We start from the raw sequence: 27,357 nt of genomic DNA, 5'->3' as shown, positions 1-27,357 counted from the left end.
CTTGGTTGATGCATATCTGGGACACAGCTTCCTTCTGCACCAGAGCCTGTGGCACATGCCCCTGGAGGAGAAGGGCTGTCAGAATGCAGGAAGGCTAAGACACAGACTCTTTCCTGTGCACTCAGAAGCCTTCCCTTTTTGCCCTTTCCTAGCTTCAGAAGACAGGGCTGGAATTAATCTCCTGAGCCCCTGGGTGAGAGCTACAGCCTCAACTGAGGAGTGAACTTGAGAGGAGGAGAAATGAATAACCCTAACAGGGGACCAATTTAACCACAGGTGGAGCTATTGAACTTTAGCTCTCAGAGATGAGCCTATCCAAATCCCTCCTTTTACAGATGAGGAAACTGAGGAAAGGGATTTGCCCAAGCTGCAGCTAGTCTCCATGCTATGTGCTACTCATACTCAAAACTTCCTTCAGCAGCCTCCAAAGTTGTGTTTCTCAAAGGGCAAGCTAAGGACCCCTGTGTCAGAAGTACCTATGGGCTGCTTGTTTGAAAGGCAGAGTCCTAAGCTCCACACCCGGAGGGTGTGTTTCATTATGCTTGGGATGGACCCCAGAAATCTGCATGTTAATAAGCTCCCTAGGTGGAACTGGCACACTTCAAAACATGAGAATGATGCCCCAGAGGGCTCTGATCTGCTGTAGCAACTCAGAAACTTCCAAGTGACACAAAGACAGGGAAAGGAAGAGGACTCAGAAGCAGCCTCTAACAATGACATGGGTAGGAAGAGGCACCTCCCTACCTCCACCTGAAACCAGCACAGAGTCTCATCTGGAACAGTGAGCATGGAGGGAGACCCCCATCTGTTCATCAAGGTAAGCCAGATCCACCCTAGTGATCAAGGGGTCACCAGTACCACAGCCAAATTGCCTTATATCAGAAATATAGGAACACCCTTTTGAGGGGAACCCCAGATTTTGGTTCAGAGAATAGCAATAACCAGCCTAGCAAGGAAATCCTGACTCTTAACTTGGAAACTTCATGTGCATAGAAGTCCTGAACATTTGCATACTGCCTCTCCCAGCCACCTAGAAAGCACTCCAAGCAGCAACCAAGCTGTGCTGGGGCTGTGAGGCCACCTGATGGCCATGAGGGGAACTGTCTGACCTGACCTTCCTGATTTTCTGTGATAATGCCCATCTCACCTCTCTTTTCTCTTTCTATCTATTATTTCTTTTGGCTGACTCCCTTTCAGATCATTTCTTTCATGCAATCACTCTTTCAGATCATTTCTTTCATGCATTCACATTCTTTTTCATTGCTTTTTCTTATTAAATGGTGTCACTTGGGGTTTTCAAACTCAAATGCCTACAGGGGCAGAAGAGGAAATATTTTCATTAAATAAAGTAGGCCTGGTCAGATAAGCAGCTTCAAGGGAAACTTTGTTCAGCACCAGTCTGTCGTTGACAACAACAGGGGGTTAACTTTGGTTAATTTTTAATCAAAATCAACATGTGCCATCAGCCTGAGTCTAAATCCCTTGGGAGGGCTGGCCTGTGGCTTACTTGGAGAGTGTGGTGCTGATAACACCGAGTCAAGGGTTAAGATCCCCTTACTAGTCATCTTTTTAAAATAAATAAATAAATAAATCCCTTGAGAGAGCCCAGAAGAAACATGGCAGACTCTCACCTCTTACTATTATTTCCATAGACCTCTTTCTCTTCTAAATTAACCTGCTTCTGTCAAGCACCAGGATTCTAGAAAAGTGAAAAATGAGTTCTTATTCAGTGGAATTGTTTTTCTGTTTTGTTTAATTACCAGTATTGTCACAGTGTTATTTCCTACCACTTCCAATGCAAATGTGCAGCATTTCTGCTTCATTGTGGATTAAGAGGGGGATTCTATGAGCTAGCCCTGGAAAGCTAATGACCACTTAGAAGATTACTCCTATGGGGATATATATGCCAAATTCCAAAGATCCAGCCTTAACAGATCAGCTCTGGGGAGACAGTCTATTATACACTGAGGTCTGCCTGGAAAAATGCTGTTTTGAGGGGTACATTCTGCTTTTCACACCACTCTTACTAGAATCAAGACTATGCAGGTGAGAAGTATCCTTTGAAATCAATTAGTCCACCCCTTCCTTTTACAGATGAGGATGTCTACATGTGAGAAAAGAGCAAGATGAAGTGGCATGCCTCAATTTGCACAGCCAGACAGTGACCCAGGTCCCCAGACATCCCATGCAGAGACTGCAGCCTTTTTCAGTTGAAGGGAAACGTGATGACCATGGGGCAGCTAAAGAAGAAAAGAAATAAAACTGTAGCAGCCAACATTTACTGAATACTTGGCATATGTCAGGCACTGCGCTAGGCACTTAAGCTAATGTAATCTTCCAAAAGCTCCATCAGGTTGTGCAGTATTACCTCCACTATACAGATGAGGCTTCGGAGGGTAAGCTTTCAGCCCAAAGTCACACAGTAAGTGTCAGACAGGATGGGACTTCAGGCCGCCACACTCATGATCAAGGTGTTGCTAACAGATTGCCCAATTTACTCCCCTGCCCCACAAAACCCCCAGAGGAAGACCTTTGCCACCCAGTTATCCAGCGGAACTAGTGCATCTTTCTTTCCCTGTTGTAGGAGAGATGGCCTCCAGGGCATAGGATTTCTCTGTTGAGAAGAACCAGTAGGACTTTTCATATTCAGGTCATAGGATAGTGTAGGTATCCAGAAAATCCTCTCAGTAAAGAACTCCAAATATACGATGGATAAAAATAAATTAATTTCATAAATGCACAGCTGAGCTTGTGAAAAAGTAATAAAAATCCTCAAAGTTCAAACATCATCAGAAAGCCCAATCCCAAGAATTAAGTGCCCACTGAAGCCTGGGGCAGGGTAAGAAGAGAAAGGATGATCCCTGTTACCCTGGAGCTTGGGTTTGAATGGATCAATATGAAGGGAAGGGGTTCAGGAAATAAAAACTGGGGAGACAGATGAAAGACAGGTGAGAGAGTTTTTGATGTCACAATCAAAAATTACAGGACACAGCAAGAAATGAGAAGTACCTGTAGGGAAAGCCAAAGGGGAAGAAATAAAGTGGGCTCCAAGCTGCAGGAGCCAATCCCAGGTATGAGAGTAAAAGTAACAATTAATAGTCACAGGACACTTAGTATGAGCTGGACCCTGTGCTGAGGGCTTTACATGGACATATCCCTGTAACCTTTAATTGTGCATTAAACCAATCAACCGATAATTAGCTTAGTAATCAGCCTAAAATATCAGAATTGGAAAGAGTGTTATCAACCATCTAAACTCATATTTTTCAAACTGCAAGTCTTGCAATTTTTGATTTGGATAGATATAGAGGAATAGAGATACGTAAATGATAGATGGATGATACGCACACAAATATATATACATAAATGTATGTGTGTATATGTATATATACACATACATACACATACAAATATGCATACGTGTACTGGGTCTCCATATAAAATGTTCTTACTGCAGATCAAGGCAGAAAACAAAGTCTAGAAAACACCAATAAATCCCCAAGGTATCAATTGCTTTTGTGGGAAACTGAGGCCCAGAGAGGGTGCAACCACAGGTGCTTGCCTGGCTAGGCAAATCCAGATGAATGCCGGGTCATTCTGCTGCTCCCCATGTCAGCAAGGGTAGCACTGGGGGCCTTCACCATGCACAGCCCTGGGCCCTCTTGTGCCCCTTGGCAAGGGAACCACAGAGCAAGTCTGGCTCTGCACAAAACTGAGCATTAGGTGGTTTGTCCTCAGTGCCACCAATTTGTTGGTGAAGCCTCCTCCTTCCCCACCCCTTTGCAAACACACCCACAGCCCTCTGCGGTCTCTACTCTCCCACTATCAAAAGCTGGCCTCAGGAAAGGATTTAGTAACCTTCTGCACACAAAGCTGTAAATTACTCCCATGCTATCTTCTCCCTGATTATTTGCTCTTGTCCTGAAGGATTGAAAGTTTACGTCAAAGACAAAAATTTCTCATTGCAGTGTTTTTCCCTGGCATCAGCATTTCAGCAGAGAAGGCATCGCGGGTGGCCGTTGGGGAGGGGAGAACACATTCGGCCTCTTTGGTACCTGGTAACCCACCATGTCTAGTGTGGGGTTACTAGGTGCCACCCGCATATATGGGTGGCCCTAAGGGGTGACTTAGGGGCTGGCATTATTCTTCTCCCCACGATCTCCTTCCACTGCTCTTTGACAGGGAATCCTCTAGTCCTCCTACTTGCAAGGTTGATAAAGAGAATAACTGATAAGATAATAAAGTTATGAATCTGCTTTTTTTAAACACACTTAGCAAAATTTCTAATTCTAGAAAGTCTGTCCCTTTAAAGCTATCACCTTGGGAGACATGTCACTTATTTCAATAATGTTTCCATTCATTTCCACATCCCTGTTTTAGGAATATTGATAATCACCAGTGATGACACGCCTGCTTTGGATCAAAAATGATGCCAGGCACTTTACACACTACACCTTATAAAATCCTATGAAAGAGCTACTGTCCTCTTTTAAACAAGACAAAGCTAGTCTCATTCTGTCTGTATCAAACCTCATCAGTGGCCGTGAAAACTCTAATTTTTAATTTTAGTCATCACATTTGGCTCTAAATGACTTTAGGCTGTTTCTGGAAATCAAAGCTACCCTAGAAATGCAGAGAGTGACCCCCACAGAGAACAGTCAAGAGAGTATGTCACATGCTCTGTTGGATTTCCCAAAAAGGAGTTCCAGGAATATTTTATTCCATGGCAACATCTTTGCAAAAAGTTCATGGCCTCCCAAGGTGACTACTTTGATATGTGAACTTGAACTCGTGTGTGCGTGTGTGCGTGTGCGTGTGCGCATGTGTGTGCATGTGTGTGTTTAATCAGCCAAAGTACTTTAGAGACACAGGCTATACCCTTAGATCTGCCTAATGTCTGCCCTGGTACTTTGAGAGGGGAGGGGGCAGGAAGAAGGAGTCACAGATGTTTCTTTCCTGATGGGTGAGGGTCACAGCTGCCATGTCCCCTGGTGCCCTCCCACCTGGTTCTGCACTTTCCTGCATCCCTCCAGCTGCAGTTCTGGTGACTGTGCACAGCTATGGACAGAGGGGATGCTTGGTTCTCACTGGAGGGTCACCCCACTTGGAAGGCCCTCGATGCCCTGCTCCCTACTTATGTAAGACCTACCCTGTTGGGGTCCTAAGAGGCAACTTCAGGGTTGGTTATTCTACTCCCACTTGAGCTCCACAACTGAAGTGTTCTTGACCTTATGCCTGTGTTGTGCAAGTTCATTGTCAAGCTCCCCTTCCATCCCCCCCAGTCCCTCAATTATAGAAATTCTGGAGTTGTCACTGATCAAATGAGCCCTTAGCACTGCTCAACAGTCACCACATTTCCTGAAACCGCTTCCTCTCCTCTCTCTTCAAATTCCCAGCACCTCCGCACTACCCCTCACCCTCAGCCTATGATTCTTATTTCAAGGAGAAAAGAGAAGTTTCCACCACTGTTTCCATCGTCTCACCTGCCTCTGGGCCCCACCTCTGCCTTCCCTCCTGTTGCGATGACCTAGCGGCAACGTTCAATCAGCAGGGGATCACACCTCCTCCTCAGACACCTTCTTCTCAGGACAGCACACCCTGGTGGCTCTTCTCCCACATCCCCAGCCACCTCCCCTCTGCTGTCCTCATAGCCCTGCTGGTTGGAGTGCCCCAGGGATCAGACCTTTGGCTTTTTACATTTTCCATAAGCACTCACTTTCAAAGTGAGTTCATTCTGTCTCATGGCTTTCAAATGCCATCTAAACACTACTAACTCACTCATAAATGTATATTTCTGCCCAGACTCACACACGCAACTGTCCACCCCCTGTATTCCCTCGGAAGTCACCTCTTCACCTTAAGCAACCCCACTGGGACCTTGATCTTCCCTCAGAGCTCACCAATGAAAGAGACTTCAGGGATGACATCTGAGGTTTTTGGCCTGAGTCAAAAGAGGAATGGAACAGTCATTTACTGAGCTGAGGCAGGTGCAGGAGGAGCAGGTCTGGAGGGAAGATCAAGGCTTCTGAGACCAGACACTCCAGAGGGCAGACATGGGGTCTCAGTAAATGTTGGCTGCTTGTAAAGTCCCTGCAGTGCTGATTTTGTGGTCCAAAGTGGGGCTGTGTGCTTTTGGGGGAGTGCGTCCACCCTCACCCCAAGCATCCACTGACCCCAGAGCTGACTTGTGAATGGCCCGTTCAGGCCTCACAAACAACACCTCTGGGAAGTAAGCGGATACCAGGAGGGACCTCATAGCCTTCTCACACCCCCTTAATGCAATATTTACCCAAGAGATTTCATGGCATTGTCCACACAATGAAAAGATCTCCCTTTTCAATTCTCTTTCAAAGATATTGTCTTGGGTTGACTTGTGTCTCCCCCAAAAGACAGGTTGAAGTCTTAACCCCCAGTACCTCAGAACATGGCCTTATTTGGAAATAGGGTTATTGCAGATGTAATTGGTTAAGATGAGGTCATATTGGAGTAGGTGAGCCTCTAACCCAATATGACTGATGTCCTTACAAGATGACAGCCACGTGAAAACAGACATATGGGGAGAGTGTCATGTGTCGAGGAAGGGAGAGACTGGACTGCTGCAGCGTAAGCCAAGGAACACTAATGACAGCCAACCAACCACTGCAGTTACAAGAGCCAAGGAAGGATTCTCCCCTACAGTTTTCAGAGAGATGGCCTTGCTGACACCTTGATTTTGGACTTCTGGTCTCCAGAACTGTGCAACAAATTTCTGTTGTTTTAAGCCACAGAGTTTATAGCTGCCCCAGGAAACTAACACAGACCATTATGAACTCAAGGAGAAAGGCCTATTTGTGGGCTAGCAGGGTTTTAGTGCCTTTCCAACATCTGCTGATTTTCCTCTTTACAAAGAGAAAACAGTCCTCAGGCTAAGAGCTTTCCACAGGAAAGGCACCTAACTAAATTTTAATAACATTGTTCTGATTTCATTATATTTATTTTTATGATTACCATCTATTTCTGGCAAGTGATAACCAGCTTTTCTTGCACAACAGTAAAACAAAATTTCCTTTTCAGATAAATTAAGTTAAAAAATGAGTTAACTTAAAGAAAAATATTAAGTCACATTAATAGAAGTGGTATAAAAATATGGCAAAAATAGGAAAGGTGGGGATGGTAACCAAGGTTTGGCATACACCATCTTAAGGAAAACTGATACGAGAGAGCCACTATTTATCTTCCTTTGATGTCTCAAATCATAAATGCAGAATAGATAAAGAGGAAAATGACAACATGTTATGATTAGAAAAATTATGACGTAGCAAAGTCGTCTTCACATTGGTCCTTTTCACACCTCGTCCCCCAGTCTGCCTTCCCTCACTTGGGGGCCCAGGCCCTACAAATGGCCAGGCTCCCTCTTGTCACTGAAGAAAACCTATCTGATAAATTAGATGCCACTGAGCTTGGAGTCAGAGGACCTGAGTGACAGCCACATCACTGTCACTAACGTGATGAGTGACTTTGGGCAAATCCCTTAGTCTCCGTAGACTTCAGTTTCCTCTCTGTGAGAGAAGACAATCATCAGGGTCTCTTCTCGCTCTGAATTCTATGCTTCAGGGATGTTAGTGATTTAATGTTTTCCCCTCTTAGGGACTCACATTTCACCTCAGGAAAGGGATGAATACATTCATAGGAATGAGTCCCCAGCAGTGGGATTCCAGGTGTGGTAGCATATGGTGGGGGGAGGGGAACCTTCTAAAATCACACAGTGGGCAACCTCTGTCTCTCCATGGAGCTGGCTTCACCCCCAGATTATAGGCTACCATGATCTCAGACCCCCGTCTCCCTTGCAGGGCCTGCCCTGCCCCCTGGTCACTGCCTTCCACTCTACCAGGAGTCAGGCATCCAGATCTCTGAAAGGGCTGAAGACTGAATTTTTAATTTCTGAAAAGCAAAATATAGGTATTTATTTACATGCATGTGCGTGCACACACATACACACACACACACAGTTAGGGGCAGGAAAGGGCCAGGAAGAAAAATCAGTTTTGACAACCTAATAAATGTCAATTTCTGAGAGGGGCTGAGTTAGAAGATGAATCCTCAGAACTTTAATTGGAGACATGATGCTCTCACTTTGCCAGGCAGCCCCGCCTTTCACGCAGATCCCTCCACAGATAGCAAGGCCCCTGCCTTGCTCTAATTGACAAGAGGCCTCTGTCTGCTGCGATTTGTTTCTGAGATGTCAAGATGCAAGGGGGTGGGTTGGGTTGGGGGGTGGGCTAGTGCCCCTCAGAGAGGAGAGAAGAAGCAGCAGGACTTGGGCCCCAAAGACAGAAAGCCCAATGGAGCTGAGCATCACCCAGTGGTACCCACACTGCACCTGCCCTATGTGAGACCCAGCAGAGACAAAGGGGTCCCACCTGACCAGTGATGTTTACTTCCCACCTGCCAGCAAGTCAGATGGCTCCTTTCTGATCTAGTGATGGTATCCTTATCCAGACACAATGGGAGAAGGGAGAGAGGGGGCTGGAGGGAGGGATAACACACAAGAAGAGACAGGTAACCAAGTATCACAGTGTCACATGGTGGTTTCCCAACCTGGGTCACTCTGGAGCCAGGCTGCCTGGAATCATAGCCCAGTGCCACCACTGCTGGACCTTGGATCAAGTGCTGTGCCTCCATGTCATCATCTGTAAAATGGAGATGATCATAGTACCTGCCTCCATGCATCGTGAGAGGATTAGATGGTCTGGCACAGGTGGAGTGCTCACCCTCATGCCCAGCACATGGTAAGCCTCAACAGTGAGAATCCTTCTTCAGCCCTGCACACCTCTCTCTGCCAGATCCCTGCAGCTGGCACTCCTGAGCATACTGTGGAGTCCTGGCACCATCACCCAGACAAACTTCATGTCATGCATGAGATAGCTCAGCTATGCTGGACAACTACCACAGGGTCAAGCTGGGCAGGAAAAGCGGTCATTGCAGCCAAGGCCTGGCTGCTGTGGTGCACTGACCAACCACTTTTTAATAAAACAACCAGGAAAACTTTTCCTTCAAGACCCCCTCTTCGACTTCTCCTGCCCCCTCCAGAATCCCCAAGCATTCTCTTTTTGGCTTCCTACAGACCCTGGTCCTAGCCATCCCATTTAGTTCATTTTTGCACTAGTAGTAATCCAGGTAAACAGCATCGTCACGGTGCTTTACAGTTTACAAAGCAATTTTTAATTTATATTTTTGAATTGTCAATATACTCACATGATCCAAAATTTTTAAAAATCTATATTAAAAGGAAAACCGGGAAAAATCTTCCTGTTATCCCTGTTCTTCTTCCCTTCCAGATCCCAGCCTTGTCCCCCACAGGTAGCCACTGTTGTGAGGTCCTCAGAAATCCTTCCAGAGCTTCATTCCGTATGCACTGGCAAGTGTTCCTATTCCCCCTTTTTCAAACACAAAATGTAGCACGCTTCTGTACCTTGCTTTTCTTCACTTGATTTGTCTTATATCTCACTACAAAGCTCTCTTTCCTTTTTACAGTTGCATAATACTCCACCATACAGGTGAAACAAAGTCTCTCAAAGAGAATCCTTTTGATGGACATCCACATTGTTTCAAATATTTTCCCATCACAAACATCACTGTAACAAGTAGCTATAAACAGATCCTTTGCACTTATCCTTGCAAATGTATTCATATGATAAATTCCCGGAAGTGAGACTGCTACATCAGAAGAAATGTGTATTTAAAATGTTGACGGATATTGCCAAATTACCCTTGCTAGAGGCTAGACACGCTCATCTTCCCATGAGAAACATGAGAGTATCGGTTTCCTTACAACTTCACTATCACAGTGTGTTATCAACTTTCTGGACTTTTGCCAATCTGAGAGGTAAAAAAATTGTTGACCAGTGTGATGTTAATTGACATTTCTCTTATTTTGAATGAGGTTGAGCATCGTTGTATGTATGTAAGAGACATTTGTATTTCCCTACCTTAGATGTACACTCCTACCCATTTTCTCCTCTGGGCTTCCCAATCCCCCTGTGAGAGAGGGAGGCAAGTATTAAAATCTGCATTTTTAAATGACAAAGCTAAGATTCAGCACATTTAAGACACTGGCTCAAAGCCCTAAGCTGTTGCAGCAGAGCCAAAACACCATGTTCTGGTTTTTTCTGCTTGTTATGTGTTTTACTCTTATCTTCCCAGCTGAGTGGTGCCCTTCTTATCTGCTTTTTAGTCACCACCATGAACCTAGGATGGTGCTGAGATGTGGCCACCAGGAGTCCCCAGCCCTGCTTTCTGGCTGTGGCTTCGTGAGTTACTGGCTATGAGCCTCTGGGCAAGTCCCCTGACTCTCAGGGTGGATTTTCCAAATCTGTAAAACCAAGATTTGAACTAAATCACCAAGGTCCCTTCCAGGAAATGATTACAGTGGGAAGCACTCCATGAATCTTTTATTATTTCTTTTTGAGCAGAGGAAATAAAACAGTTTTCTGACCTCCCAAGATGAGAACTTTCAAATACCCATTTATGTGAAGCTAGTTACATCAGAAGCGGTTAGTGAGGTGGCAGGGAAAGGGATTGGGGGGTTTCAGTCAGTGTTGGGGGATAGGGGTCTTTGCAGTGGTATGCAGGGGTCAGCCCACACTGAGAGCCGATTGTGAGATTTTTCAGGAGTTATGCAAGCCGATTGATGTCCAGTTGATAGCTTTTATGGACTGTGATGGGAATATTTACATCATGGAAATCTGCAAATGCTACAAATGATATTGTGCCCATCTCCCATGACCAGAGCCGGTTACTCACTGGTATTCATCTGCCACCGCGTCTCTCTCTGAGGGTCTGCAAAAAATCAGAAGCAACGAGGACACTCAGCAAGACTTTCAGGGAATGTGAAGGGTTTTAGGACTGAGGAGCTTTCACCCATGCCAGAGCTCTGAGCAGACAGGGGATGCCGGGCCACGCCCCCCCCAACCAGCCAGGAAATCGATTGATCCCAACCCTCCACACCACCTCCCCGCTAAGAACACGGACCCTAGAGCAAACTGCAGGGTTCAGATAGTATGTGCTCCCCCATACTAGCTGTGTGATCTTGAACGAGTTGCTGAACTGCTATGCCTCAGGCTTCATATCTGAAAAATGGGGAAGTAATAACCATTGTACCTACCTCAAGGTCAGGAGGGTTGTGAAGATTAATGGGTTAACATATAGAAAGCATCTGGAAGAAAGAGTCTGGAATGATTAAATGCTCGGTAATTGCTATTGTTATTCTTTTACCATCACTGCAGGGCACGAACGCTGGACTGAGAGTCCTGGGGGGCAAGGTTTTAGGTCCTCGTTCTCAGTGCCCCTCTAGGCCTGTTTCTGTAGCTGTAAAGAAAGGGATTGGAGCGGATAATCACCAGGATCCTTTCAGCCCTTCCCTTCTCTAGTGCCAGAGTCCCTCAATCCTATTGGGTTCTCCCTGTGATGAAAAATGTCTTCTCCTGGCCACCTCTCTGTGCCCGTGCACTGTAACCTGCTGTGCCCTCTTCTTGTTTCCTTCTCGATGGAGATGTCCTTTAGGCTCCGAGCCCATCCTTTACTCCCACACTCACAATACATTCTCAAATGACCAAACCCTCCTGGCTCTTGGCCATTTTCTCCTCCCCAGTGCAAGGCCACTACTGTGTCCAGCCGGGGGAAGCTCTGCCTCTGGGCTCCTGCACCCCAGCGCTATGTCTGTAGGTCCCATGGCACTTAACACCAACCTTCCCCCTAGACCCCCTGTGGCAGGGACATACCACTTCTTTCTCTTACCTGGCCAGAGAAGACCCTCAAGGGTGGAATGACGGAGGGAGATCAGGCACCTTCCAAAAGGTGTCATCTAGCCTTTCTCCTCCTCACTGTGGAATCCCTCTACTCCCCTCACACCACCATCCCAAGCTTTGACTTTCTGCTGCAGAGACGCCGGCCACGCCATGAGGTCTTACTGTGCCCTCCAAGTCTCAGTGTGAAAAAGAGAGAAACCACCCACATTAGGGCTGGTGATGGGCCTCCTATGCAGAGCCAGACCTATCCCCCACTGGTCCGGGCTGGTCCAGAGCTGGCCAGCTCCACCCACCCCCTCCTTCTGCCAGCCCAGGGAACATTTCCAGCTGGTGGTCTGTCAGGGGCTGGCTTCCTACGTCCCTTCCACTGTGACCCGAGAGATCTCTGGCTCTTAAAGCACTGTGTGGAGGAAGGGGATGGCTGAAGGCAGAGGGCAGGCCCCCTGAGAGTGAGCACGGTATGGTGTCCCAGGCTTCTGGCTTGCCTCACCCTCGGCCCAGGCTTCCCCCACAGCCCAGCCCCGGCCAAGAGGTTTGTCTCCCCTCCAGCCACAATCCTGTCCCTCTCCTGCTGTATTTTTCTCCATAGCACTATTGCCATCTGACATATCATAAATTTTGTTTGGGGGGGGGGTTTGTCTTTTTTTGTGTGACCAGCCACACCGCGCTCAGCCAGTGAGTGCACCGGCCATCCCTATATAGGATCCGAACCTGCGGCGGGCTGCACTCTCCTAAGTGTGCCACGGGGTCGGCCCATAAGTTTTGTTTTTTGTTTATCGCCCTCCTCCCACAAAAGAAGGTGAACTCCGCGAGGGTAAAGGCTCTTGTCTTTTTTGCTTTCTCTTCCTGGGACCAAGAACACTGTTCACCATATCATTAGTGATTGATCAGTATTTGATGAATGAATAAAAAAATACGCGCGCGCGCACACACACACACACACACACACACACACACACACACACACACACACACACACACACACACACACACACACACACTGATACTTCTATCCAGATCCAATTTCTAGCTGTCATCTATTTCCTGCTAAAATGGTAATAACTGAGGTGTTGGCTGATAATGAACTTAAGGCATGAACACTTTATAGAGGTATTTGCATTTTATAAGAGAGGCTTTAGAAATGATAAAATTTTTCATGAGCCAATGGAGTGAAGCTATCGTGGGTGAGTTATACCGGGGGGGGGGTATTTGGGGGCCTCCCGCAACCTATTCAAGTTTCTCAAAGTACATCAGCATATAGGAGCCAAGCCCCCGAATCATACAGCCACCAGCCTCAGCCCCTCAGAAGCCCAGTTCAGCTCTGCCTGATTCCTAAGGAAGAAATATCAGCTGTCTTGACTGCTGAAATCCCTGCCCACTCCCCTTCCCCAGCCCAGCCCCTCCACGTAGGGGCTTTGTCCAGAAAGTCACATGGAGCTGCCAGGCCTGGAGTTTGAGTGCAGGGAAGCATAGCTTTCTAAAGCCGGAGTTTTTAACCAGGGCCAGGGGTGGCCCAGTCCTCAGTTCCCAGAGGCCTCCTGGCATTTCAGTGAGGTGTCACAGGCCAGGAACCTCAGGTGCCCAGAAGAGCCGGCAGGCTGGCATTCTGTCATCAGACCCCATGATAAAGGCCAGTATGAGTTTGGATGAACCAGGAGACCCTACAGAGTGAAAGCGGTCAGTGAGTCGATCAATGAAGCCATCCATACTGAGCATACATATGTGGTTGGGCTCCAGGCAGAGGTATACTCGTGCCCCAGGTCACTGTCTCCTACTCCCCAGCCCTCGTCACTCTGATGTGGCCAGGGCATGGGCTGCTTCAAGAGAGCCAATCAAGAGGGGAATCCTCCAGGGCATCCATCCACTTAGGAAGAGCACAGTGCAGGTGGTGTCTGAGCTATCCCATCAGGGGACCCCAGGCTGCTGAACCAATCCTATTCCCCTTCTTGGGGGCATTCTGAACACAGCTTGGCCCTGAGTCCAGACCTCCTGGAGGAGGAGTCGATGGCATAGCAGGGCTGTGCGTCCTGCAGCCCCACCTCCTACAGGGACAGGAGAGGCCCTGGAAGCCCAGGCCAGCAGTGACGTAAGGGTGCCCACAGACACCAGCAATGACCCACCAGGGGACATGCAGAATGTGGCCACATCCAGACACTGCAGCAGGAGTGTCAACACCACCTGCTCAGTGTTATCAGGGCACACTTTGAAATGCCAGCACACTCACTCACTCAGATCACAACACCCCCAAGGTCTTGGACAGAGCCTAGCCTGAGCTAGGGTCAGCAGGAGGGCTTCTGCATTCCCACCAAACTGCTCTCTTCTGTGGGGGCAGAGCGGCACATAACAGACTTCAGGGAACCCAGGCACTCACTGCCTGGCCCCTAACGGCAGCCCCACCATCCAGATGGTCTCCATTGATCTGCTGGAGATTTTGCCAGCTGGTCAGTTCTCCATCCCATTCCTCTTCTGGCCCCAACCTGCTCCTCCCCAGGCCATCCATCATCTGTCTGCCTGCCTGGATCAGCAGGAAGAAACAGCCTCTTAAAGGAGCCGGGCTCAACCCTCAGGTGCCTCGTCAGCGTCCACAGGTACCAAAGCCTCCCTCTACCCTGGGACTTTTACACTGGGTCTGGCTGTTTGTGCAGCCTCTGGCAACCCCCAGAGGGAGCTGGCCAAGCTAAGAACAGGTGGATCTATGGGTTCTCTATTTCCTGTCTCCTCCATGAGCCCATCCTGTGTTGCTCTCAGTCTGATGCCTCCTGGAAGCTCAGATGATGCCTGAAATATGAGCTGAGAAAAATGTAGGCATGTGCTTGCTGGAGGAAACTCTGGAAGATGGCAATGACTTGTGATCAAATAGAGGTACACAATTTCCACTCACCTTCCCATGATCTTACTAAAGCTACTGACAACCCCATGAAGTCAACTAACCCTGTCTTACAGATGAGGAAACCAAGTCTCAGAGAAATGAAGGAACTTGCCTGAGGTTGCACAGTTGTCAGGGGCATAGTCTCTGGAGCTCTCTTTCTGCTCTGCTACACTGCCTGATGGAAGTCTTCAAGTCACAGGGGAATGAATCGCCTATAGAGACTATAACAAGCAGCATTGGCAGGCATGCTGTCTGGTGTGCTGGAAAGAGCTTGGCTGAGTCCCAGAATGGCCACTTATGAGCCTGGGTGGCCAGAGGCAAGTCATCCAGTCTCTTTGAACTTCAGTTTTCTCATCTGTAAAATACAAATAACATGCACTGTCTTGAAAAGAACAAAGGAGAATGTGGGATGCTCTGAACCCAAGGAGCCCCATGCCCTGGAAGGGGCCACAACCACCACTCTCCCAGATGGCCCCAATGTCCCAAGTGTTTGAGATGACATGATATGCTGTGACAAAGCAGCCTCTGCAGCTAATTGTAACTTTCATAAACAAAGGCTCCTGTCTCACTCTTTCCTGGAAGAGAGACCTCTGTCCACAACTCCCTTTGTAAAGGAACAGAGAGAACCAGGCTAAGAAGAGAAACAGTAGAAAAGCTACATGCGGCAGGATAAGGTTCAAGTCAGGGGGATTTGCACTTGGGAGACAGGTGTTCCTGGTAGCTGAAGAAAGATAAGCCCAGCTGGCATCAGTCAGCTGGCCTGAGGGACGGCTCTAAGACCAGCTTCCAAGGAAGGGTGAAGCAGATTTTACAGCCACTTGCAGGCACCTGCTAATGAAGAACCTAGTTCATGAAAAGGGCCTCCCAGGTATGTGTAACTGTCTCCAGGGGCTGGCTCTCTGTCTTCTGGCTCTGGTGCCACCTCCACCAAGACCACTGCTTCTGCACTTCTGTGTCCACTGGGCACCACAAACTCCCAAACTCTGGAGGCTGACAGTGCTTGGCACCCTGTAGCAAAGTGAGGAAACAATCCCTTGCCATTGCCTGTCTCAGCCTCAACTAGAGGAATGCACAAATGTGCAGAGGGTGCCCAGAGGCCTGAAGAGCTCTAAGTGAGAGAGGGGTGCTGAGAGACAAATCCTGCTGAGAGATACCCAGACGTGGCTCCACTGTGGTGTAATGGTGCCCCTGGACTTGTGCAGTGCACAGCCTCTGCAGCTGGACATGGCCCTGTGGATACTACATCGTTCTCAAAGCACCTCATTTCCCTGACAACTTGCTCTTTATTCTTCAATCAATTTTGTCATGCTTGCCTGAGCCCTCATTGCAAACGGCATCACCTAAGGTTGTTCATTGCTCAACCTGCACAGCTGTGCACAGAGATCAATGCTGTCTCCTTGCTCTAGGATGAGTTCTCTCCCAGGGAGCTCCTCTGTCCCTAACACTATTAGACCCACCCTATCATTTCTCCAGACATGTCTGAATCCCAGCAGTGGGCCCCACTATATGTTTAAATTAAAACTTTCAACCTATATTTTCCATATTCCCTCTTGGTAAAGTCATTTCTGCTGCCTTGCTATCCTGGAAACTTCCCCCAAACAAAGGACCATAGTTAGTGTGGACTTTGAAGGTTTTCTGATCCAGGACTGCCATTTTGCAGATGGAAGAAAATGAGGCCTAGGGAGGGGGAGAGACTTACCCAACATCCCACATCCAGTTTGTGGCAGAGGGGGATTAGAGCTCCTACACTAGTCCCCTGTCTAGCATCCCCTATCGTCCCTCCTCACAGACACGCAGAGATAGAGGCACAGGACTATGCTGGTCTCGCCTGCCTTCACCATCAAAGGAATCAAAGGGGCCTGTTTTTTCAAGAGGCAGCTCTGTTTTGTGTCCTTGTGCTGGGCCAGCCACGCCAGAAGTCAGGACCCTGGAGAGCACAGGTTAGCTGTCAGGAAGGTCTGACAAAAAGGCTGGGAGTCTGAATGTCCCACCGGGAACTGGCCCAGTCTCTGTTGTAGGTACAGACTGGGTTTGCTGAGCTTGGCAGGTCGGTTTGACTCGAGTGTCCAAGAGAGCCCAGACCCTGGACGTCTGGCTCTGAGTGCGTTCTTACTTCCCACGGGGCTCATCTCCAGCCTGCCTGGCCTTAGCCGCTAAAGCCCCTGAGTACCCTGGCTGGCCATGCTCCCCTGAGCCATTCAACCTATGCTCCTGCCCCACCTCCTCCCCAGAGTGGGCCAGGTTCCCACTCCCTCTCAGCTAATACTTTTCAGGCAAAACCCCCAGGTTTGGACAAACTAACCTCCCAGGCAGCTTGGCAGCCCTGGACACTGGCTACAGTAACCACTCTGCTTCTCACAAGCAGCCACCTCTTGAGGTTTCCCCTCCCATTCCCTCTCCATCAGCCCGAGCCTGCATTCCCCATTACACACTCATAGACCAAGTCGTCCCTGTCTGTAGGTGGAAGCAGGAATCAAGCCAGGATCTGGCCGCTGCAACCCGCCCCTCAGGGATTAGGATCAAAGACCACATGGGGAGTAGTTATCAGAGGAAAAGGGATAGGGAATAGGTCCACACAGCTTTTCTTCCAGGATGGATCGAGAGGTGACCAGCAGGAAATGCACAGCCTCGGCATCAGCTGCCCTTAATTTACCTGAGCCTCGCTCTCCCCCAGGCATCTGCTCAGGGACTCGCAGTGCTGGGGTTCAAGAGGGGGAGAAGCCCTTGCTCAGGACAACAGCCCTTGCAGGAAGGGAGAGTAGGGGGACCAGGAATCCCCTTTCCTTTTGCCCCTCCCCATCTGCACAAAAGGTCAGAATGATCTCCCTGTGAATGTAGAAAGCCTCAACATGAGTGATTTTTGTCCTTTTCATCAAGCACAACTGAAAACAAATTCTCATAAAATGTAAACACTTCTGGGAGGGATAAAAACATTAATTTGGCCTCAGTTTCCTTAAGTGGAAAATAAGGACTTAGGCTGGAATGTAGCTAAGTCCTCTTCTGGTTCAGACATCTTGTTCCTTGAAAGCTCAGTGGTAAGGTGGGCCCTGGCCTGTGCAGGAGTGGGGCTGAGGGGAGGAGGTGGGCACAGAGAGATGGGCATCAACAGGGGGAAACGTGCCTGTGCCCATGGTCCTGTACGTGCCCTTCCATCTGCAGGCCTGGCTGCCAGGTGTTTAGGGTACATTGGAGGCACAGCACCCACAGCCCCTAACTCCAGGCTCTGGTCAGGGACATTCTCACCTTCAGCCCCTCCCTAGGGGCCCTGAGGACCCCATTTACTCCAAGGATTAGCCCCTCCAGTGACCCCACCCCAGGGCTTTTGTATTTAGGAAGAGGCCTGCAAGGAGAGGGCAGAGTGGGCCACAAATGCAAATAGTGGGATTATCAGCATCAGTGGGGGAGAAGTTTCTGAATGGGGGGTCCTCCAGAGACCCAAAACTCATTACACATTGGAAAACACCTATGTCCTCCCCAAGCAAATTGAGTTTTGCTTATTCTTTCAGTCAAGAAATCGTCATTTGTGACTACCTTGTGCCAGGCATTGGGTTATATGTCGGGAATATAATGATGAATTAGGCAAAGAATGAATCCTACCCTTTGAACAGTTGAAGTCTGGTGGGAGAGATGGAAGACCTCCTTCAGACTGTTCTCTTGGCTCCTTTTGCCCACTTCCTCCCCAGCTTCCTCCTCTCAGAACTGCTGATATTCCCAGAGCTCCTCTTGCTGGCTGCAGGACAGTGGCCCCAGGAGTCTGCATCGATCACACCCCTTGGCAAGCAGGCACTCCTACCCAGCAAGGAGCCCGCCTCTGTGCCCCAATGTGCCAGCCGCCAGGCTGTGAGTGCACGCAGCAGCTCAGATGAAAGGAGAAAATCTCCCCTGTGGCTGCCTGTTCTCCAGCCTTGGCTCAAGCCAAAGGTCTTCTAGTTTATGAAGCAGCTTCTTTTCCAAGCTCTCCCATTCCTGGGCATAACAGCCCACGCGAGCTCTGCTCTGTACAAGTGTGCAAATTTGCTCCAGCTATGTACCCGTCTCCCCGCCAGCTGCTGAAAGGCCAATGGTTTCTCTCTTTGCCTCTCCTAGATTACTCTTCTGCTTTTCTTTCTTCCTATCAAAATTCTACCTCTCCTTCCCACCAAGTCCTTCCACCTCTGCAAAGCCTATGTTCACTCTCCATATAAGAAGGGACTCTGCTTCTCTACGCCTCCATTGCCTGGTTGGTAAATGGGATGTCTTGCCCCGCCTGCCTCATGGAGCTATTGGGAGGTAAAATGAGGTCATGGATAATACTGGAGCTCTGTGCGTGCCAGGCACCTTCTAGGAGCTTCTCTTTATTCACTCAATGCATCTTCACCACAAGCCTCTGAGAAGCACATTATCATCATCTTCGTTTTGAACATGTGGAAACAGACGCACATGCCCAAAGACACACAGCTAGCAAGGAGCAGTATCCGGATTTGAACCCAGATAGTCAAGCGACAGCCAGCATGCCTGAGGACACTCGCCTGCCCCCAAAGCAGTTTATAGACAGTGAAATGCTGTACAAATCCAGGGACATTCTTATTGTCCTAATCGCTGCTGCCCCCTCAGGCACACTTCTCACTCCACCTCCTCTCACCCCTGTCTCATCAGATAGCTGGAAGCACACCTAATCAGACCCTGGCGTGTAGGTCCCAGATTACTTAGCCCAGCGCTGACTCCAGCTTCACCACAAATCCATCAGAGCCCGGTGCCCCCCACGTCCACTCCCTCTCCTGCCTCTACCAGGATCTAGGACCTAGTGTCAAGAAGAGGGCTTCAAGGGTGGTAGGGAGTCAGAGGAGAGAGGCAGTCCTGGCCAGAGCCTGGAGATTGATGAGCTCTGCTCTGTGCTGACCAGCATCAGACCCACCTGGGAGTTGAGGATTGGAGGCAGGTGGTGATGTACAGCGCCTGCTGTGGGAAGCCAGCCTGATTCCTAATTGGACCAGATACCCCCTCCCAGATCTCTCATTCTTCTACCTCCTCCTCCCAGCTCCCTGACCAACCCCCTTGCTTCCCAGCCCCGCCCTGCCTTGAGGTCGCCAGCTGCCTCCATTGATGTTATAAATGGCCCTTGCAGGAGGTGGGCACCTTAGCTAATTGAATCAGCGCCCAGGAGGCAGGAGGCTGGTTAGCATCGTGGATGAAAGGTGGTGGCAGCAACAGCTTGAGTGGAGTCATCAGGGAGGAGCCTGAGCCAGCAGAGAGGCCCAAGCAGTCTGGGTCTTTATATGTTCTGAAGCTCCATGCTGGGAATTCACTGGGGGCCCTGGCCAGCCCCAACGTAAGCCCGTGAGCAAGCATATGTGGTGGACCACAGGTGTGCATACACACACACACACACACACACACACACACACACACACACACACACACACACACACCACTTATACGCTCTGGGAAAAGAAAATACAAAGGGAGGCAAGAGAGACAGAGAAGAAAAGAAACAGGAAGAATGATAAAGTATGTTTGTGTGTGCACATCCGCAGTCTATGAATCTGTGTGCACATCTCTATGCTGCGTGCCCATCATGATGCCGTAATTACCTGCCCTGATGTCCTCTCTGCATAATAATTAGCACATAAAACCGGTCGATACATGTCCTAGTCACACCAAAGCTTCTCATGGTATCAACCACTACCAAGAAGCAGACCCTGGAGACAAGAGAAACTGTCTCCATGGAACTGTCACTTGGTCTTACATTGCCCTGTATCTTTCGAGGCTGGTCTGTTTCCTTAACTATGAATTTGCTGCTTGACAGCCTGAGTGGTACAGAAACACTTCAGGAAGGGCTTCACTTCTGTTTCTGTTTGAGGAGGTCAATCCTTCAAGCTAACCCCTTCATTAATCCATTCAGTAAACCTCCCCTGCACACCCACTCTGCACTGTGGGCTCCATGGAGGGGTAGGGTGTCTGCATTGCTCCCTGTGGCACCCCAGCTCCTGGGTGGGACTGGGGCATGGGAGATGCTCTGCAGCATTTATTGGACAAAGGAATGATGAGCCTATTGTAGGAGATAGTATGCAGTCGAGGCTGGCTGTGGTGACACAGACACAGCTCTCTGCAGGATGACCCCCTATCCCCGCTGGATCACGTGTTCTGAGAGGGACCCTGATGGTATGGTCAGTGTTTACTCAACAATGGTGTCAAGGATTTTCGTTACCCCTGCCAACTTCCCCAAATGCTCTACTTCCCCTGCCTACCAGCCCTCACCCCACCTTTCCCGAGGGCCCCAATTGACCACTTCCCCTTATGAGGCAAAGCCGGGGCTGGGTTGGAAGACTCAGAAGTCCCTGGATCTGGAAGGGGATGGACGGGAGGAAAGGGGCAATTTTCAGCTCAGGACCCCACACCTCTTGAAGGCAGGGTCCATGCATCTCCAAGTAGGATTCTGAGAGTCCAAAGGGACAGGATCTGAAAGGCAGGTTCTTCACATCATCCCCAAGCCCTTCAGGTAGTAAATTCCTTCCTTTAGGGCCAAGCCCCCAAGCCTGGCAACTGCTAAGCCCCCAGTGGCCTTTTCCACAAGCTAATACTGCCCCCTGCTGGGATGATCCAGAATGGTCACCTCAAGTGCCATTCCAGGAAATTTGAAACGAGGCTCCTCTTTCCAGTGCAAGGACTCCTCTAGGTGCAAATGCTACAGCCCTTGACACCTCAGCTTGTCAGAAACCAACTTCATCTTGTTCTCAAAACCCAAGGCTCTCTAGAAACCCTCTTTCTCTGTGTTGCACATTCCATATGACTCCAAGTGCTGCAAATGCTAGCTCTGTGACATCTCTTGAGTTCAGTCTTTATGAATTTCCTTTCAATTCATCCCCTAATCTAGTCCATCCCCCCTCAAGTTCACAATAGAGCAATAACCCTTCACAGGGCTGTCAGAGTTATTGCCCCTAAGCTCAGCTCCTGTGGGTTTCCTTGTTCAAAGCCTTAAGTCATTCTTCCTTCCCCTCTAATTAGGTACAAATTCCCCCATTACACAGCCGGAATCTGCCTTCCCAACTAGACTGCTGCATGTCCCCTTGGCCCTGAGCGTACACGCCTTCCTGAACACATGTGCGTGTCCCCCCAGAGTTCCACTTGCCCTCTTATTTCTTCTCAGGATGCTCTCTTCACACTCTCTTTACCTTCCCCCAAATACCTTCCCACTCTTAAAGGTCCACCTAACCCGCCACCTTTGTTATGAAGACTTTCTTGGTTCCCTCTGAAGCCCAGCGCCCCGTGTCACCTCTTGTGGCACCTGTATCCCCTCTCATGACAGACATCTGTGCCTCAGCTCATCCTCTTCTGGGCCAGGCACACGCTGAGGCCAGGGCAGGAGTCAGCCTCCATGATGTGGACTGACTGGGCTGATATCAGAAATGTGGGGACACCCCTTTCCATGGACACAGACTTTGATGGGAGGAGAGAGAACAAGGACATGGAGTCTGACCTTGGGCAAATGGGGTATGGGGGCACCAGGTCCCCAAGGGCCTATGGAGAATCGCAGAGCCAGAAAGGTTCCCAGCATCCACATGAGGCAGCCCCTCATTGTACAGACAAGGGGGCAAGTCTCAGGGAAGGGAAAGGAGTGGCCCAGGGCCATGCAGCTAGTCAGTCCCATTCCCAGTGTGTAAGAGGATCAATTCATTCCAGTTCTTTCCTTTCTTGCAGCCCAGCTTTCTCACCACTCCCCCGTGCTCCCCCAGTGATTTTTCTGGTGTTGACACTATGCTGGCAAAGGGCAGACATGCTCGAACAGCTTTCCCAGGGAGCGCTGATTTCCATGGGCCTCCAATTCTGTGGACAGATGCTTAGGATCCAGCCCAGGCCCAGGGAGGACCTGCAGCAGGGGGAGGAGGTGTTCAACATTGGTCACTGGAGGGTTGTGGTTGTCCCATCCCCACCCCCACAGCACTCGTGCAACACAAAAATATTTCAGAAATGTTTTAATGCCACAGAGAAATCCAAAACCTGTGGAAAGCAGCAGTCGTCCCAGGTGTCTGGAACCAGGGCTGTCCCCTGGAGGGGACATCAGCAGGCAGGAGGCCTGCACTAGCCTAGGGACCTGGGCAATTTTCTGACATCCTTTGTCCTCTGTCCTAAATGCCCCAGGTTCCCTCTAGGACCAGGGAAGAAAGAGGAGGAAGTAGAAAAAGAGTAGGAGGAGGGCGGGTCTCCCCAGGGCTCTTCCTGCTTTGGGACAGTGACTCACCCAGCAGGCCCTGGCAGGGACGAGCCCTAGACCAGTCTAAGGCAGGTGAAGCCCAGGGCTCCGGAAGGAGCAGAGGGAGGTTCTTTAGATGCAGTGGCCAAGAGTAGTCACCCGCAGAAGCTCGAAGGCAAGGCGAGCCTGCTCCCTACCCCCTCTGCCCCAGCCTCTAACCCCTCCCTGGTGTGCACTTCAACATAGCCTGCATCTCCTGTCACTTGGGGCCTTTCTTAAGTATGACATTGTCGTACTCGGTTCCCTGCGGCCAGCCAGAGGCAGAGAAGTCCTGCCCAGCTGGGTGGATATGCTGGAGGCTGCTGGAGTCCCCGTCAGCTGTGGCCTGCCTTCTCCACGCCTCATGCTGGGGCTCCTGTGGGCTGTCATACAGGGACAGGGAAGCCACCCCCTCAGGCTCATCATATATATGGTCAGGCCGAGGGGGCAGGGGCTCCTGGATGCTGTCATACAGAGGGTCAGCCGGGAGCTGGGGAGGGACTGCCAGGATGCCCCTGAAGCTCTTCTCCAAGGAGCGGGCCACTGCATCAAAGGGCACTGCGTAGTCCCCCTCTAGACCCCGAGGGCATGGGGTGGGTGCCATTGTGGTGGGTGAAGGTGGTGGCAGTGAGTCATGGGGCCGGGAGTAGGGGCTCTCCGGCCGGGGCAGCACCACAGGGGCTGTGGCTGGCTTGGGCTGGAGCCCACGAGGGACAGCATTCTTCTGGGCAGAGATAGCCTCTTCCAGGGCCAAGAAGATCTCATTGGCCTGCCGGGTTTCGAACTCAAAGCTGCCCTCTCCAGAAACACAGCGCCGGCCTGCCTCAAACGAAAAGGTCACCTGGGCCAAAGTGAAAAGGGAGGCTGTTGGCCTGGCCACAAGGCAGAGCTGCTTTTCCCAGACACCACCCCAGCCATAAACCCTCTACCTCCAGCTTTCCTCCACCAGAAACTGTCTCTTCTCATCCCTCCCTGCCTCCAAGTTTTTTCCTTTCCAGAAAAGACTTCCCTCTCCTCTCCCTTCCTCCCCCTCCTTCCTCCCATCACCGAGCACGGAGCTTGGAATCTGCAGCAGCTCGTCCTTGTGAAACATCGGCTGCTCCTCAGCCCTCTGGCTTCTACCTCCTTTCCTTCCTCCTCCTCCTCCTCACACCGATTCTCTCTTCCTTTGACGGTCCCCTCTGCCTCTCCTTGACCATCTCTCTCCTTTCATAGCTCATCCTTTCTCCCCACCTGTCCCGCTTCAGCTCCTGACTCACTTTGTCCCGCCCAAAGCGCCGGAGGAATCTGTAGGGCCAGTTGTATAGCTGGGTGCCTGGCTCAGGCCCACCCCACAGCTCCAGGGTGCTCTCCCCAGCGCGGAGGGTATAGGATCCTTGGAGCTGGCACCTCTCACTGGCTTCTGTGGGTCTTATGATCACAGTAAATTCCTTGCAGGGGACCACTGTGGAGGAGAGGAGAGAAAAGGAGAAGGCTGTTAGTGGGAAACAGCTGGCCCACCTCAACCCTGCCCTGTTCCAGAAAAGTACTACCCATGTAGCCTTGACCCCTGCCTGGATGTTGAAGGCTCAGCTGCTCTGTACCAGGTCACACTCCCCAGGACACCGGGTATCTCCAACTCCTCCCCTAGGAGACATCATGCCCTAGCCACATCCACCCCAACCCAGTGCCCACATCCTTCCTGCTGCTGTTGCCAGATCCACAGCCTGTCTTCTCCACCCCATCTCTCACCCCTAGCCAGCTGCTTCCCCAGTCCCTACTATTGCAGCTACAGGTGAAGCCCAGCCCTGCCCTCCCACTGCAGACGCCAACCAGTGCCCTCCGTGGGTGGCGTTTACATGGAAGGCAGATGAACAGCTTCTCCTGTGTCCACCAGCTCCCCACACATCCCCAACGCAGAGGTCAGAGACAGCAAGAATAGGGACTGCCTTGCCAGCAAAAAGCTCCCTCACCACAGGACACTGTGCACAGCTACGCCCAGAAAGAAAGCAATTCTTTCCCCAGACAATGGCTCGGGCCCCAGCGAGAGAGGATTCGAAAGTGACAGCCTTACCTGGGCCCCTCAGCCTTGCCCTCTCCTACCAGCAGGGACCAAGTGAGATGGGGTGAGCCAAAAGTGACACTGAGGTGGACTCCCCCACCTTGGGCCACAGCGGAAGCAAGCGAGGGGCAGAGAGAGGCAATAAGGGAGCTGGCTGGGGCTGGGGGCAACCACAAAGCAGGAAGACGCAGCTGCCGGCCCACACCTCCTCCCACCATGCCCCAGGAGGGTACCCCAAGAGCAGAGGGCAGCCCCTCACCTGCAGCCGCGCTGCTGTATAGCTCGTTTTCCTCCATGCAGGGCTGGCTGCTCTTCCCTGCCAGACCCGAGAGCTCTTTCCTCTGCCCCTGGGGAGGAGGACACAGTTCTCACACCATCACCAATCCCAAGGCCCACCTCTGGCCTGGGCACACCCAGCCTGCTGGCCCTGTGTGCACCCTGAATTGGGGTTCCCCAGGAAGTGCCCCAGCACCCTGACTTTGACTCTAACACCCACCCACAGGAACTATCTGGGCCCCATCCCCAACTCACGGGGAAGGCCAGGAGGCAGATGGCCTGCATCCAGTCCCCATGCTCTGCAGTGGGGGCCGCCAGAAGGTAGAGGCGCTCCTTCGTCTCCAGGAAGAAGGCACTGGTGTCCCGGGGGCTGCTGGCCTCTGTGCTGGCCTCAGCCACACGCAGGCAGTCACTGAGGCGGATGATCCTCCGGGCAGCCTCTCCCCGCCGTGACTTCTCCAGGCCCTCCTGGAGCTCCAGCCGGGCCAAGGTGCAGCCTGACCCTGCATACAGCATGGCCCCAAACCGGCGCCATTTCTGAGCCCAGAGGCACAGGAGGTGAGAGATGGAGAGATGGTGATCAAAGGGGAGAAGAAGGACCATGGGAGAGGGACTAGAACAGCCCCGCAGAGACGGGGAGAGAGGGGTAAAGATCACAGAAGATCCAGGGAGGCTAAGAAGACAACAGGGACCACAGGAATTAGAAAATTGGCAACCAGCCACAAGCAACCAAGAAAGAGGCCTGCGAGGATGAACAGAGATTTGCTAGAGGCAGAAAGCAGTACAGCAATGAGCCACACCGATGCAGACCACAGGAAGGTCAGCAGGCCCAGCCCCAGCAGAGACCAGACTAGAGAAGAAAGGCCTGTCCATGGCCGAAGCCCAGAGGACAGTGAGGAGGGTGACATGAGGGCCAGGCTAGAGACTCATTGTTCTCATTCTGGCTGAGGTCCTGAAGAAGGCCCTCTCTCCAGGAACCTCTCTCCACACCCCTGACCCCTTCTGTCTCACTACTTGACAGCTTGGGCTGAGGGAGGGAGAGGGGGAGAGAGAGAGAGAGGGGTGACCTGCTGTGGATCAGCTGAGGGAAGAGAACTTCCTCATTCCAGAAGGCCAGGGAAGGAGGAGGTTGGACACACTGGGGCCCCAAGGAAGTTGGACACACTGGGGCTCCAGCTCCCAGAGGCCCTAGCCGAAGCTTAACACCAGCCAAACACCCACTGGGGTAGGAAAGAGGGAAGAAACCTCCGCTGTCATCCCAAACGGTGCCCCAGCTGTCCCTTCTGTTTCCTTCCAAATTGTCTCCATGAGAAGTCAACACGGAGCAGGAGGGCAAGAGATTAAGTCAGCACCCTTCTTCCTTCACCCCCTCCCCCCACCGAGGGCAAACGGCCCTCAGTGAACACACTTTGGGGACTGGTTTGGGGCCTGGTTTGGAAGGCAGGCGTCTGGTAGGGAAAGAGCCCTTCCTGGGTTGAGCTCTTAGTCTAACTTGGTGGACCACATAGTCCTAGATGATCCTGGAACATTGAACTCCCTTTCCACCCTAGGAATTTCTAGCAGCTTCCCCCCAACCCCAGCCCTAATGGCCAGCCCCTGCCCAGCCTCACTCCTACCTTTCCGAAAGTCTGCTGCTGCTGAAGATACAGGAAGCCCTGCTTCACAGACACTTCTTCCATCCTCCAACCATCTCGGGCTCCTGGGCTGCGGCTCTCCCCTTCCACTCCTGCCCTTTTTCTCTCCTCTCTCTTCTCAGCTGTCTGTTCCCCCTTCTCTCTAGTTCATTTCCTCTCTGCCTAGAGTTTTCTGCACTATTCTAGTCTGCTTGATGACGACAAGCCGATAGGCCCTGTGGTTTTTTGCATGTGTGTGTGTGTTTTTTTCAGGTTTTTTTTTTTTTTTTTTATGAGTGAGTTTCATGCTCAAGCTTCCTGCATTTCCAGTGAGTGAGAGACAATTCCAAAAAGCCAAATTCCAGCTCTGTGTGGGCAACCACTCAGGTACAGAAGCTCGTGTAGGGAGTCAACAGAAAAGAGTGGTTGACACACAGGAACCAAGAGACCCAGAAACCAAATTAGACAGTAAAACCAGTAGTAGAAGCCTCCCACACTCAAGCTGGGTGCTGAGCATGACAGCTGGAAAAGACCCTAGAAATCGACCACCCCACCCACTATTT

The 27,357-nt window shown here is 50.7% G+C and overlaps 1 protein-coding gene across 2 annotated transcripts; it reads right to left on the bottom strand.

Moving 5' to 3' along the window:
* Window positions 1-23,077: 23,077 nt before the first annotated feature.
* Window positions 23,078-26,869, bottom strand: DOK2 (docking protein 2). 2 transcript variants are annotated; one of them, XM_063088075.1, is made up of 5 exons: window positions 26,798-26,869; window positions 25,437-25,718; window positions 25,165-25,252; window positions 24,124-24,308; window positions 23,078-23,705 (listed from the first exon to the last, which is right to left on the bottom strand). In XM_063088075.1, exons 1-5 carry the CDS (start codon window positions 26,858-26,860, stop codon window positions 23,085-23,087), a joined length of 1,239 nt encoding a protein of 412 aa, XP_062944145.1. In that variant the 5' UTR covers window positions 26,861-26,869; the 3' UTR covers window positions 23,078-23,084. The 2 variants fall into 2 exon arrangements, with proteins under 2 accessions (XP_062944145.1, XP_062944146.1); XM_063088076.1 differs by lacking the exon at window positions 25,437-25,718 and having other exon boundaries at window positions 26,798-26,860.
* Between the last annotated feature and the right edge of the window lie 488 nt (window positions 26,870-27,357).

The sequence above is a fragment of the Cynocephalus volans genome, chromosome 2 (assembly GCF_027409185.1).
Source record: "Cynocephalus volans isolate mCynVol1 chromosome 2, mCynVol1.pri, whole genome shotgun sequence".
Taxonomy (NCBI): domain Eukaryota; kingdom Metazoa; phylum Chordata; class Mammalia; order Dermoptera; family Cynocephalidae; genus Cynocephalus; species Cynocephalus volans.
The sequence above is the reverse complement of the archived record's forward strand: the minus strand, read 5'-3'. Positions and strand labels throughout refer to the sequence as shown.